We start from the raw sequence: 15,046 nt of genomic DNA, 5'->3' as shown, positions 1-15,046 counted from the left end.
GTGTAGCGCTGTCACATTCACGCAACAGCCCACAGTGACTATCACCACAGTCTTCGGCAGTGGCACGAGAGCAGCGATCATCTGAAGCAGCCAAGCAGGGACTTCGTCGGGATGAACTCCGAGGCTATTGTCATCGTTTCTGCTGCCAGGACACCGATTGGTATGTTATTGTCTTGCGTACGACAAACATGGGGTCGCGTTTATGAAACATTTTCCAGATCCAACAACCGTGGTTGCTTTACTGTTGTTGCTAAACAACGCCCGTATACGTGTCTCGTGGAATACTTTATCTAGGATTGCTGAAAAGAATGTTTTTTTTCTAGTGAATAGTTAACATGCATGTATGTTTTTGTCATTGAATAACACCAGACCAGTCACTCATAATTTAATAAGACTAAGTGGCTGCTTGACATTCATTCAGACGCATTTTGGTCTTGCTGGAACCTGATTGGTTTCTTCGCCTGTCCCGTTTTCATTCGAGGCAGCGATTGGTTCGCTGGCCATAGAACCACGGACCAGGAACTTTGTACCATTGGTTGGTTTGGTTTGTCCTGGGCTGGAACTGCGCCAGGAGCTTTTGCGTGTCTGAATAACTGAGCATCAAACTTTGTATATGGATTGCCGATCATGATAGCATATTTAAATACATTAACCCCTGAGAAAAAGGTAGGCCTACACAACATTTTCGAAATAGATCCATAAGCGCACAATGCAGCTTGTAAATTGCTGTTAATAGCCACATTATAAAATAGCCGGCAGGGGCCAGGGCATATAAGTGTAAACGACTAGATAGTAAACTTAATGTACCAGTGTTTACTTCACATAATTTAACATGTGATCATCTCTGATAGTCATGTGAATAATAACATTCACATCAAATCGTTAGTCGTTTACACTTATATGCCCTGGCCCTTGCCGGCTATTTTATAATGTGGTTATTTTTTTATTTTTTTTGCGGCTTACGCCTTTTATTGGTTTTTGAAGGGACAGACAGTAGGCTGACAGGAAACGGGAGAGAGATGGGGGAAGACATGCAGTAAAGGCCGTGTCGGGCTCGGGAGTCGAACCCGCGGCACACTGCGACTGGATTACCAGTCGGGTGCCCAGACGGTTACGCCACCGCCTGGGCCTATAATGTGGTTATTAACAGTAATTTACAAGCTGCAATGCTGCATTGTGCGCTTATGGATCTATTTCAAAAATGTTATGTATAATACTCATTTTGTCATCTATAATGTAATGTTGCTTCATTCCCCCTGACCCTTCCACTGATTGATTGATTGATTGAAATTTGTATTCGGAGTATGTAGAATGCGTACATTTCAACGAAAGTACAGGTCAATACAAAAACTGCTACGAGGATAAAAACCAGAAGCACTAAGACTTGTTTACATCAGGGTCCTCATCACTAACGAACGGTCTTCAACATTATTTTCCACATAGTAGCCTAAATATCTCAATGAATCTTCCCTTGTGTATGCAACTCAAAGGGGCATTCCACTCATTTTCAACATTTTACTATGTCATTAATATAGCTTAGAGCTGTTGTGTGGAAATAATAAAAAAAAGTCACCCCCATTCTGTGTTTCCTAGAACTGGAGGTCTGGAAAAAAACATTAACATGGTGAAACACATCTTGATGATGTCATGTGTTTCACCATGTTAATGGTTTTTTTCATAATTACAGTTCTAGGAAAAACAGAATGGGGGGGACTTTTTTATTATTTCCACACAACAGCTCTAAGCTATATTAATGACATAGTAAAATGTTGAAAATGAGTGGAATTCTCCTTTAAGGGTCTTTCAATGGTGCTCTGTCCACGGTACCTGTCCATGACCTGTGTTCGGTGGTGATCAAGGACGTACTGCAGCGAGCTGGGCTGAGGCCGGATGAGGTGTCTGAGGTCATCCTAGGTCACGTCCTCACAGCAGGTAAAGCTGATTATCACTTTGATAGACTTATGTGCTGCTGTGCATGTTGTTGCCATCACATGTGATTAAGCTGCGAAGTGATTTATTTTCGGGCATAATCTGACTTCTTTCTTTCCCCTTCTTTTTCTTGCAATTTGGCCCCCGACACACAGGATTCTAAATACATTTTCTTCCATATTTTTTTTCTTCTCCTCAGGCCATGGGCAGAACCCTGCCCGCCAGGCCAGTGTGGCAGCAGGGATCCCCTATCCAGTCCCAGCCTGGAGCTGCCAGATGGTGTGTGGCTCTGGGCTGAAGGCTGTGTGTCTGGGAGTTCAGTCCATTCAGACTGGAGATTCCACTGTTGTGGTTGCTGGGGGCATGGAGAACATGAGCAGGGTAAGTATCAGAATTGAAAGCCAAGTGCTATAATTTGGTAGGATCAAGAGTTTGGAATCAGACCTGGGCCAAAGTGTAATTTGCAAATGATAAATCTATGAAGATAAAATGATGCATCACTTAACTACTTTCTCTTCACCTCGTCACCCCCAGGCACCTCACACATTGCAGATGAGGGCAGGAGTGAAGATGGGCGATGCCTCGCTGCAGGACTCCATGGTGACCGACGGCCTGACCGACGCCTTCCACGGTTACCACATGGGCATCACAGGTCAGAACGACAAACCCAAGACACAGGCCAATTGTCACTTGTTTACTTGACATATCACCAATAGGAGAAAAGCCTTTTAGATGCCATTATCTCGGACGGTTATGTTTGGTCAAGTCAGTAGTTCTCCACTCTCAAGCACCTGTGGTAGTGCTGCTGGTTTTCCATTTTATCAGAAAGAATGCACTGCACAGATGCACACACAGGATAGAAAACGAGCAGTGCTTGAACCCCTGTTTTAAGCGATGAATCTTTCCATCTTTTCTCAGCTGAAAATGTGGCTAAGCAGTGGGGTGTGAGTCGAGAAGAGCAGGACCATTTTTCCATCCAGTCACAAAATAAAACCGAGGCTGCCCAAAAGGCAGGATATTTTGACCAGGAGATTGTCCCGGTCATGGTGCCATCCAGAAAAGGCAAGAAGTGCTTCTAAGTTCTAGAAATCTGCTCATCTACCGTACGTCACATTTCAGCAGCTGACGGTTGCCAAGTCATTACTTAAGTACAAATCCTGCAATGTACCCATCTCTCAGGTCCAGTGGAGGTGAAGTTGGATGAGTTTCCTCGTCATGGAACCAACGTGGACGCCATGTCCAAACTCAGACCTTGCTTCATCAAGGACAGCAGTGGCACGGTCACTGCTGGCAATGCCTCAGGTACAACAGCACACAGACAGATTTGATCACTTTTATCAGTCACTTATCAAATGGCTTCTGTCCAGTGAAGCACTCTGTGTTCTCCCTTGACTTTTCTAGTCTCAGCCTGGTATCTAGGTACATGGTTAACGTCATTGGGGTCTACTTAAAAGGCTTTTTCTTTAATCTTTAATCCTACTAGGTATAAATGATGGCGCAGCAGCAACCCTTCTCATGAGCCAATCAGAGGCCGAGAGGAGGGGCCTAAAACCCATGGCCAGAATCATCTCTTGGGCTCAAGCTGGACTCGATCCATCAATCATGGGCACTGGACCAATACCAGCCATCAGGAAAGCGGTCAGAAATTACTGAATATGCACATCTGTACATAAAATGCTCTTTAGATTTAATATTGTATTCATTCCTGTATTTGTTTGTTTACTGCTAGATTGAGAAAGCAGGTTGGCAGCTAGAGCAAGTTGACCTGTTTGAGATCAATGAGGCTTTTGCTGCACAGTCCATTGCTGTGGTCAAAGAGCTCGGACTAAACTCAAACAAGGTAAAACCTTTTGGTCCCCGAAATCAAAATATATTTTAAGACAGTTTAGGTTTTATTTAAATAGTAACGTGAAATTGAAGGGAAAGGTGGGTGTTGGGCAGGAGTATGCAAAGTGAGTGGTAAAGTGAGTTTAACGTTGTTTAATGCAATCAGTTAGGACTTTTGTTTGATGTATGGACTGTCAAGGCCAGAAAGTAGTTTTGACACTCAGTATGCGTTCCTGCATAACTTCCGGGTATGATGATGTCACGTGCATACCCTCTATTAAAACATGCAGACGTGTATAGCCTGTTTGGAAACAGGGTTTACAATGCTTAATCGTATCCAGAAAAGTAAATGACAAGTCAATTTTGCCCCAAAAAAATGCCACTACACCCGTCCATAACCTTTCAAAGGCCAACATTGACTGTATTATTCAGGCAAGTTAGTTAACATTTTAAATAAAGACCGACGAGAATTTTACAAACAAACCTAGACATAAAGCCATTAACAGGGAATGGTCTATGCCAGGGGTGGGCAATTTTGACGATGGAGAGGGCCACTATATTTCCACACTCACTCCCTAGGGCCATATATTACTGTCAATCTACAATTATTTTGTAGATTGTTTTGTAGATTATTTTTTGCTATTTTTGAATTGGAATCCTGAAAATTTACATTTTTATGTAATTTCAAATGCCTTTAATTATACTTGTGTTGAGCAATGAGCTACTAATTTAGACTGAAGTAATCAAAGCGGTCTCATGTTTGCATGTTGTGGAATTGTAACAGCTGAAACCAATACTATATCAGTATTCTTATTATTTACCTGAGGGCCACATTAAGTGAAGGTGGGGGCCGCCAGTTGCCCACCCCTGGTCTATGCTTAATTTATTTACGTATGGTTAGGCACACCATTTTGTTGTTTTCATAAGCAGTAATGGCAGACATCTTTGCCTACCTCAGGTGAACGTTAACGGAGGTGCAATCTCTTTGGGCCATCCCATCGGCATGTCTGGCTGCAGGATTCTGGTGACATTGCTGCACGCACTCCAGAGGACAGGAGGCCAGAAGGGAGTGGCCTCGCTTTGTATCGGAGGAGGAATGGGGATTGCCATTTGTGTGGAGAGAATGTGAGGTGACCAGAGTTCATCAGTGTCCAGGAGTTACAACATTGGGAAAAGTTCATGGAGAACAAGAGACTCATTGTTTACATAAGGGAAATTATTGAATGGCAACTGTACAAAAATCAAATATTTTTGACTAAATACCTCTATAGCAGACATATTGTGGGGATGAGATTTAGGTAAATAATCAACAATGTCTATAATGTGGGTAAAGGCAAATAGAACTGTCAGGTAAAATCCCAGACATCTAGTCTCATATCACAATATAGATCGCCCAGTCCTAGGCAACAACCGTCTGTCTTGACACTGTACTTATAGCAGAGCTAATGAATGTACAATGTTGTGATTGCCTTCATTCACATCTAAATTATGCACTGAATCTGCAACTTACTCCTTCCCATTTCTGACTTGATATTGGAAGATTTTAGTCAATGAGTGATACTTTTATCAGGTGAGGGAAACTACACTAGTCTTATACAATTTAACAGATAAAACAGCATGTTTTTTTTACCCCCATTTGAGAAGTTATATCCCAATGAGTACCATTTAATGTTTTACATGCAACAGATCATTTTAACACCCATTTATATGCTTTTGCCTTACAACCACCACTATGAGGTTGGTGTCAATTTTCAGCCACTGAAAACTACAAATACACAGGATAATCCTATTCTAATTTCTTAAATGAACTGGTAGGTGATTAAATGATAATGTAGTACGAATTGTGCCAAATACTACAGATAGTCTGCCTAAAGATGTAATCATGTCATACTATAACATTCCAATATCTATCCACCAGTCTTCCTGTATGGATTCCTAGCCATAGTTTTTGCGTAGTAGCCTACAGCCTTTAAGTGCCCCGAGGTGTAATGCTAGCCATACACCAGTGCTTCCTGTAGATATCCAGCTGTGAATGGTAGCGCTAGCTTCTGCAAACCTGTCCAATTGTACTTAAGTGAAAATGTTTACCAATATTGACTTGTTACAAATATGTAATGGTTACTATATCAATAAAGAATTACCCCAACGAGAAAATGAATTAACAATAAATCAAATTGGAGTTTAAAACCAATGAAGGTTTATTTGCAAGTGTCCAAAAACAATCAACAGTATCAGTTGTATTTCCCATAGTAATGGGCTGCCCCGTGGGAATGGAGAGAACAGTAAACAAGCAAAGTGCACGCACGGCCTACACTATAGACAACAGCCATGAAGAGCTCTATGTATAAATACAGACATTTAAGCCTAGCAGACCAAGACTGCTGCTGACTTAAGAGAGCAAGAGGAGATATCGGGACCGGTCTTCAACCATCCAGGGATCCTGAATTCACAGCATCCTGGTATGAGGGTCCTCCCTCTTTCTGGTCGGGGAACAGCTTGATGAGGTCATCAATACGAAGGATGGTGATGGCGGCTTCGGTGGCGAACTTGAGGCTTTTGGTCTTGACCATGGTGGGCTCGTACACGCCTGCCGCTTTGTTGTCCCTTGGTTTGCCGTTCACCAGGTCCAAACCAATCCTGAAGGAGACAGCGGTGGCCAATATTTATTAAATACAAAAGTACATAGAGCATATGTAATTATGCACTTACAGACATGACCAGTAAGCTTTACATGAGCTGCATTTCAGACAAAGCACCATATCCACATTAGGAGCTAGAAATCTCAGCTGTATCAATGGTAGCAATATGCATGTTCATGTGCTGTTTAACTTTTAACCCATTAAAACCTAAGGTTGATTCTACAAATGCCTTCTAAATCAGTATTTCTCACTTTCAAGATTAAAAAAAACCCTGGTTTTAGTATTGGGTTAATTAGTGGAGCCTCCCCGGGTGACATAACAAATATTAGTTTATGAAATTACAGTCATCGATTTCAGATTGTGCCATCATTCCATATGGAGGTGGTGGAATTAAGGCCACTCAACCTCCTCAGATCATGAAGGCCACTTTCTGTATCCTGCTAGCATGGCCACAAGTAGAGGCAGATGGGCAGTCCAAGAACAGGAAGTCAAACGGTTCAGTGAATATAGGACCTGCTCAGTGGAGCAGGTCCGTTTGGGTAAGCATTTACCTGCATTTTAGATAAAGCACCATATTTACATTATTGGGAGCTAGTTAGCAACATCTGAACTGCACATTGTAAACAGGTAACAGATCATATCAAAAGCAGTGTATGTAAAGACAACACACCATTTGAGGTTCTTGCGATCAGGGTTAACCTGGGCCTCGTTGTGGAAGGCACGGAGCTTAGCCACCAGGTCAGTGGAGTCCTGTGCTGCATTCACAGCCAGCGTCTTGGGGATGATGAGGAGGGAGCGAGCAAACTCTGCGATGGCCAACTGCTCCCGGGAACCCTGAGAACAACAACCCATTACATAACTGCCACAAAACAAGACCTCTCATGCTGAAACAGAATGCAAATGGTGTTTAATACAATACATTAACTTACTACACTTCAAAGTCACATGTATGCTTATCAATTTAAAATTGTGCCATCATTTTATATGGAGGTGGTGGAATTAAGGCCACTCAACCTCCTCAGATCATGAAGGACATTTTCTGTATCCTGTTCGCATAGCCACCCATCTGAAGGGGAGGCAGATGGGCAGTCCAAGTACAGGAAGTCAAACCTTTCACCGAAAACACTTAATATCACATTGTCGTTTACAATCCTCTAGGATGGACAGCTTAGCTATTCACATCACCTTCAAGTGCAGCCATTCAGTAAAAGATAGGAACGACTTACATGTCAAATGTGGCACACGGTGCCACACCATGTCGAGTCATTACATGGTGTACTGACATAGTTACATTGAAGCCGTTCATATTTTAATTATCAAGAGCTAAACTGGCCACCGAACTGGCAAAGCAGTTTTAGATTATGTTTCTGTATGCATGCTTTCTGCCATGGAATTCTTCCAAGAGCCTCACCATACTGGTGGCGTAGTTCTCCAAGTAAATGGACAGAGCTGCCTCCACAGCACCACCTCCTGGCACAACAGACTTGGACTCCAGCACCCTCTTCACAACACACAGTGCATCGTGAAGTGATCGCTCCATCTCGTCACACATGAAGTCATTGGCCCCGCGCAGGATGATGGAGGCCGATGTGCGCGCTTTGGTGCTGAGGGAGAAAGACGATGGGAAAGGACGTTAGCGCATGGATGTCATGCACCGAAACCAGCAGATTAACTGTGCAATATGCATGTGGATCACTATGTTGTCCCTGTCACCACCATTATCCCACTCAGTTTTTATCTAATTTTCTAAGACAGTATGACCCGAGAGAAATGATACAAGTATGTTATTTATTCTGTTGTTTTCAGGTCTTACTTCTTAATAAGGATGAGTTCGTCATCACAGATCTTTTCCTGCACCACCTCCTCAGCCTGACCTAGCATGGTGGCCTCAAATGTCTCTTCTCCCTCCAAGTTGGTCAGTGAAGGACACATGGTGGCTGGGGACAGACAAACATACAGTAACTAAATAAACAATACACTGATACAGATATATGGATACTTTACAAGTACAGGAAACTGGGCTTCAAGAGTGTCACCAAAATATGTTATTTCAATAGAAAAACGCAATGGTATCACATTACCTCCGGTGGCTTTGGCGATGCGTTTGAGGTCCCTCTTGATGACCCTCCTGACAGCCATGGCACCCACATCCACAAAGTACTTCAGACACATGTCGTCAATGCCGCCTGTGGTCAGGATGACGTTGGCGCCTGATGCCAGGATTTTCTGGATTCTCTCCTTGGTGATGTCCGATTCCCTGGAATGGCAAATTCAAATGCATTAGTTTACCAAATGACAAGTAGTATTTATTCATTCTATTGCTAGATATATTCAATATCTTTGTATCTGTGAATAATACAGAAGGCCACTATAGACTATACACAACCACGCACAGCATATACTGTACACTATACAAGGATTGCCCAATGATGTTTCAAAGTCGTCCAGCGGAGAAAGAAACGGCTCCCTTGTCATAGGGCTGGTTTCTCCCACGCGCATCACCGTTATCGTCACAGCAGATTTAAATGTGTGCATACAAGAGAATTGCAATCCAATGGTCACCTCTGTCTGATCAGGTCAAGCTTCTCAGGATCATTGATGACGACTTGGACACCCATCTTCATCTTGGTCTTCTGCAGGCTGAAGTCAAGGCATGCTATCTTGGCGTTGAGAATACGTTTTACCATTCCTTTGGAATGACAGCAAGCAAACATTAACAGGAATGTGTTACCATAGGAATATTAACAATCAACATGCCCAAACAAATATCACTTTATTAGGTAAATATTATTTGGTCTGTGCCAGTGCTATACTTTATAGAGGAAGCACTACAACTGCAACCATCACTTTCAAAGTACCCACTCCCACACATACAGCATCGGAAGAGAGTGGGACATAGCAGTACATTTAAATGGGAGTAGATCGATTAACCTAATGGCGCACAAGTGCGTCAATTGTTCGGTCTGATTGTGTACGTACCTTGCGAGCCAACTGTGCAGTTCACTGCGTAACCGTTTACCAGGAAGCTTTCTTTCTGGCTGCGGCCGTGGGCTTTAAGCACATTGACAGAGTTGATTGGATACTTAGCCACACCCCTGGCATCAACGAACTTCACAGCCAAGGTAGCATCTACCACCATGTTGGCAAAGAAGTCTGCATCACTGAAGCATCACAGGTTAAGGGAGACAACTATGTTCCATTTGTGTATGATTGCACATTCAACCCTAAAATCAAAGCATGCAGGTGAGCTCATGGGGTATGGGACTGTGCCGTCATTTCATATGGAGGTGGTGGAAAAGGTGCTCAACCTCCTCATATCATGAAGGAGAACTTTTCTATATCCTGTTAGCATAGCTACACATCTGAAGTGGAGGCAGATGGAAGTACTGAAAAAACAGGAAGTCAAACTTCTCACTGGAAATCGAGCATGTACACTTAGCCCAACATGCAATGTCTAGTAAGGATAGGAATTTAGTAACAGAGTAACAGAGTTATCAACATATTTCCAGTTCCATGTGGTGACGTCACATAAAATCATAGGCAAATATTTTATTCTTAAGTCGTTTTTAAGTATTACAAAGATATAACTGCCCTTGACCATACCTACTTCAGTCTCTCCTCTAGCCCAAACCAGAACAATGAATCACATGCTGTTAAAAGTCAAGTGTTAAGAGTGCAAAGGGATTCAGTGGACTGGATACAGGGCAGGCCAAAAATGTCCCATATAAAAGAGATTCCGATTGGACCCAGGCCAAATACTTCCCATGTTTATTACCAAAGTAAGGCTTACCCAGGTAGGCAAAGAACAGGAAGGATACACGCCAATGATTTTAGAAGACATGGACGTCTTGGCTGCATTTATCAGGCATTCCCTGCCGAGGTCATCTGTTGCAATGGTGAGATTCTCATTAATGTAGCGCACAGCTTCCCTGGAGGATAAAAAAAGATACAAGCATTTTAGAATTTACGCTTATCGATATGAGATTGTGCCATCATTTTATATGGAGGTGGTGGAATTAAGGCCACTCAACCTCCTCAGATCATGAAGGACATTTTCTCTATCCTGTTAGCATAGCCACACATCTGAAGTGGAGGCAGATGGGCAGTCCAAGTACAGGATGTCAAACATTTCACTGAAAAACTTATATACAGTTACAATTCCTTAAGGGCTCAATTTAATTGACTTTGTGGCCAAATTACAGAAGGCTGAAGTTAGACATGAAGGTCAGAGCAAAGAGATGCAAACGTACTTGCAAGCCAGACGGTATCCACTGATGACTGATGTTGGGTGAATCTTCTGCTTCACCAGTTCATCTGCACTCTTAAGCAACTCTGCAGCAATGATCACCTGAACAAAACCCCAACACCACAATAATGTATCAAAGATCACCAGAAAAGATTCTCCCACCACCACCACAAGAGTTCATCAATTAGCCCTTCGCCAAGTCCCTCCCCAAGCCCTCCTTCTCCCCCATAGAGATGCATGTTAAATGACGGGATTTTTCCATATAATCAATCCATCATTTCAGTAGCAAGAGCCTGAGGAAGGTCACAAGACCGAAACGTTGCTTCTTAAATAAATGCTCTGAACCTAGCAAGTGGCGGTGTGCGGGTGTCCCTCCTCTCTACATTGTATATGCCTCGTCATCATCGCACCTGCTCCAAATTACCTACCGGGTGTGCGGAAGTCATCTCTCTATAAGTAGCAAGAGCATGAAAATATCTTCTAAATCTAGTCAACCAGGCCCGCAGTAGGCTATGCACTGGACAAATGTGCATGATGACCAGTCAATGGCCTTGTGGTTAGAGTGTCCGCCCTGAAACTGGGAGGTCGGGGTTCGATCCCCAGCCGGGTCATACCACAGACTGTAAAAATGGGACCCAATGCCTCCCTGCTTGACACTCATCGCATCAATGGGTTGGATTGGGGGGTCAAATAAACTATTCAAATGATTCCCGAACGGCTGCAGCTCACCGCTCCGGCTCACCGCTTCAAGAGATGGGTCAAATGCGGAGAACAAATTTCACTGCAGTAATGTGTGCGACAAATCATACGACTTTGATATTTAAATAAACTAGAAATACGAGGAAATGACAGGGAGAAATCAACTTTTAAGACTACCCGACAGGAGTTTATGTTGCACGGTAAGACTACGGTCATTAGTATTATTGCCATCACCTGGGTGGGTCCAGACGCTAAGCCGTGTATATGTTCATTGTTCAACAACACAGCAAAATAACATTGACAGCTATGAGGTGGCAAAAGCTTGACCTGCATAGCAATAGTTGCTAATCTATTTGGATTGGCATTGGACAATCGCTTTTTGGGGTGGGATGTAGTGAAGGCTGAAGGGCTAATTACCACCGTAACAACACCAGCACCACAAGAGTAATCATTGCTCATCTGGGCAAAAAAAAAGGAAAAAAAAGGAAGGAGACATTTTCCATTTAGCACCCTAGCAATGGCTAAAATGTTGTTATACCAAACCATAAGATCAATGATGCTTATGGATTTGAGATTGTGCCGTCATTTCAAAAGCAAATGGTGGAAATAAGGCCACCAACCTCAACAGATAATGAAGGACATTTTCCTCTATCCTGTTTGCATAGCTACACATCTATAGAGGCAGATGTGCAGTACTGAAAAAACAGGAAGTACACTTATCCCAAACAAGGCAGTATTATACTGTGCAGTGCAGAAAATAGATCAGATATAAAAAAAATATTGAAAAGTAATTTCAAGGTAGTGCCGAGTTTGTTGTCCTATTCATAAGAGCACCCTGGTTTTACTACACTATCATGATTTCATCATCATTGCAGTTGTTGACAATACTCCTAGGCATGTCAGTCATTTCATAATCACAATTATTTAAGATAATCAATTATTTTTTGCATAATTGCCATAATACTTTCCATGTTGAAACATTTTCATATATTATCAAAAATTGTGGAAATAGCTGATCTACAAATGAATTGCATTTTTATAGCGCTTTTCCAAGTGCTTTACAATGGTTCATTCATACATTGGGAGGTGAAGCGGCAAACAGTCGACACCAGCGTCCTCACTTCCCACACACAGACTGACTGACTCATATGAGGCAATGTGGGATTCAGTGTCTTGCCCAAGGATACTTCGACATGTGGACAGGAGGAGCCGGGATTCAAACCGCCGACCCAGGGATCATTGGACGACCTGCTCTACCTCCTGAGCCACAGCCGCCCTGAAGCAAGCTCAAGCTATTAAATTGCCATATGCACCTTTTGTTTACAAAGCCGAAAAGCCAAAGAGAAATTACATTTTTGTTAATATGTTCCAGCATTAAACGAGAAAAACTATAATTCACAACTATTCACAAACTATAAAATCACTTTTATTTGTGTGACAATGAATTTGTCATGTAAAATGTCATAAATGGTGACAGCACTACTCACCACTGAGGTGGTCCCATCCCCGACCTCCTTGTCCTGCAGCTCAGCCAGTTCACACAGGACCCTGGCTGCTGGGTGCTCCACTTCCAGCAGCTTCAGGATGGTCGCTCCATCATTTGTGATGGTGACATCCTGCCAACACAGCCCATGAGATATACATGATAAACACACACTAATTTTCAACAATTCTAACCATTGATTGATTACGTAGGGACGATGTTATCATATTGAAGAGCATTCAAATGTGACACTAACCCCAATGTCGTCCACCAACATCTTGTCAAGGCCAACAGGCCCAAGGGAGCTCTTGACAATGTTGGCGATTGATGATGCGGCCATTACTACAAAAGCAAGAGTGGAGACTGTTACTACCATGTTATCACAGCAATTGCAAATCATAATATACATACACAAAAAAGATTGTGCCATCATTTTTTATGGAGGTGGTGGAATTAAGGCCACTCAACCTCCTCAGATCATGAAGGACATTTTCTCTATCCTGTTCGCATAGCCACCCATCTGAAGGGGAGGCAGATGGGCCGTCCAAGTACAGGAAGTCTGAAAAGCACTTTAACATGACAATTTCCCAAATTAATTGGGTTCTTGTCCAAATTACAGAAGTCGACAGAAGAACGACTTACTACTTGCAAGCCAGATGGTATCCGTTTCGCGGTGAAACGTAGACGCAATTTGCAACTCTAGATTTTTTTAAATGGGGTGAATCTAGAGTTGCAATACCCTCCATTGATTGACTCCCCATTCATCCAATTTGCATCTGCGATATGCTTGCATTAAACGATGTTAAACTCACCAACATTGCAGCTGTAGGGAAAGCTTGACTAAATTATCCTCTTTCAAACTGCAAAACGTGTTTCATAAAAATCCACCATAGACATGTTATGTGCTACTTTCTGTCAAGACATTCTGTCCAGGTGATTCTTTTTTTTAAGTGGTGGGGTTTGGAAGCGCTTGTTGAATGCACATTGGATGGATGGGGACTCGGGAGTCAATGGAGGGTATTGCACCTCTAGATTCATTCTAGCTCGATTAATTCCCATGCTAATAAATTACTTGATGCAGCAGTAAGTTGTCCATCTCTGTTCTGGAGTGTGCAGTTCCTTCCTAATGGAAGGTCCATCAGTTTTTTTACAATATCATACATATCAAAATATGCTGTTCCGTCATGGAGTGGGATACATTTAAGTAGCCGCAAGCAACTTACTTGCTATGTGCATCCAAGTTGCAATACCCTCCACATTGACAAACCATTCATGAAAAAGAAAAGTTAAGTCAAATCTGATTGTATTAAACGACCATAAACAATCCAATATTGCACCTCTTTGTATCAAGTCTGTTTGAAAAAATAAATAAACTTGTCGTATGAGCTACGTTCTGTGAATAAAATAAATTCTCAATGAGTTTTTTTCTTCGTTTTTTTAAGTAAAACGACAAAGACAGAGGATAATACAGCTGAAAGTACTAGCCTAAGATTTATACTCGTAGATGTATTTCTCGATTCGGACAAATCTTTAGGCTACAGCTGAAAGGATCATACTGCGGAAATATTAGTGAGTTTATCGTCGTTTAACACTATCAGATATTACATTTGTTTAAATGGACTGTCGTCAAAGGTTTATTGCAATTTAGCTGCAGCCTCCAGATAGCATCATAGCTCTAGTCTGGACCAGAGCTAATAGCATCATAGCCACACCTTCAGATCATGACTGTGTTAATTCTATCTCGTTAGCATAGCGGTTCAGTCAGTGAGGGCTGAATGAGCGGCACTGAAAGGGGGAAGGTTTGCATGATGGAATGTCCAAACATGTACATTTGGACAAAGACTTATTATTCCAGTTTAGGAAACGAATAACCGATTTAAGCCGCTACGTGTAGACAATTACAGAAGAGAGACGAGCATTAGCTAGCAGCATAATCCACACGTGCAGCATGCAGTGGCTACATCGCTACGGCTTCTATCAAAGTGTTCCTTTTTGTCGGAGAGAACGTCAACTCAACTCTAACCGAAACATAAAGGAAGTTATTTTATTAACTCACCATTTTGAGTGCGAACAGACTCGCCAGTTGTTCTCTGGCCGAGCACATTTAACGGACCTTCTAACATCGACATATTTGGATTTATTTGGACCACCGCACGAACGAGAAGAAAGACAGTGGTGAAATGCACTGTGGGTAAACCGGTGTCTATAGCACATGCGCGGAGG

General features: G+C 42.4%; 2 protein-coding genes across 2 annotated transcripts; one reads left to right on the top strand and one right to left on the bottom strand.

Moving 5' to 3' along the window:
* Positions 1-16: 16 nt before the first annotated feature.
* Positions 17-5,943, top strand: acat2 (acetyl-CoA acetyltransferase 2). The gene is made up of 9 exons (XM_079526772.1): positions 17-160; positions 1,798-1,932; positions 2,129-2,310; positions 2,464-2,581; positions 2,848-2,991; positions 3,109-3,231; positions 3,413-3,567; positions 3,659-3,769; positions 4,715-5,943. The coding sequence occupies exons 1-9, from the start codon at positions 112-114 to the stop codon at positions 4,883-4,885; spliced, it is 1,188 nt and encodes a 395-aa protein (XP_079382898.1). The 5' UTR covers positions 17-111; the 3' UTR covers positions 4,886-5,943.
* tcp1 (t-complex 1) lies at positions 5,931-15,040 on the bottom strand. The gene is made up of 12 exons (XM_079526771.1): positions 14,880-15,040; positions 13,080-13,165; positions 12,828-12,956; positions 10,646-10,743; positions 10,214-10,324; positions 9,375-9,556; positions 8,958-9,084; positions 8,477-8,652; positions 8,209-8,332; positions 7,807-7,999; positions 7,066-7,229; positions 5,931-6,393 (listed from the first exon to the last, which is right to left on the bottom strand). The coding sequence occupies exons 1-12, from the start codon at positions 14,950-14,952 to the stop codon at positions 6,180-6,182; spliced, it is 1,677 nt and encodes a 558-aa protein (XP_079382897.1). The 5' UTR covers positions 14,953-15,040; the 3' UTR covers positions 5,931-6,179.
* Positions 15,041-15,046: the final 6 nt, after the last annotated feature.

This window comes from Electrona antarctica (genome assembly GCF_951216825.1).
Source record: "Electrona antarctica genome assembly, chromosome: 17".
Taxonomy (NCBI): Eukaryota; Metazoa; Chordata; class Actinopteri; order Myctophiformes; family Myctophidae; genus Electrona; species Electrona antarctica.
This window is presented reverse-complemented; position numbering and strand designations above follow the sequence as displayed.

Coding starts and splice junctions, on each gene's coding strand:
- acat2 (XM_079526772.1), top strand. CDS start 112: ATGAACTCCGAGGCTATTGTCATCGTTTCTGCTGCCAGGACACCGATT. Junction 161..1,797: donor TGCTGCCAGGACACCGATTG/GTATGTTATTGT, acceptor TTCTCCTTTAAG/GGTCTTTCAATGGTGCTCTG. Junction 2,311..2,463: donor GCATGGAGAACATGAGCAGG/GTAAGTATCAGA, acceptor CGTCACCCCCAG/GCACCTCACACATTGCAGAT.
- tcp1 (XM_079526771.1), bottom strand. CDS start 14,952: ATGTCGATGTTAGAAGGTCCGTTAAATGTGCTCGGCCAGAGAACAACT. Junction 8,000..8,208: donor GAACTCATCCTTATTAAGAA/GTAAGACCTGAA, acceptor TTTCTCCCTCAG/CACCAAAGCGCGCACATCGG. Junction 6,394..7,065: donor GATCGCAAGAACCTCAAATG/GTGTGTTGTCTT, acceptor TGTCTCCTTCAG/GATTGGTTTGGACCTGGTGA.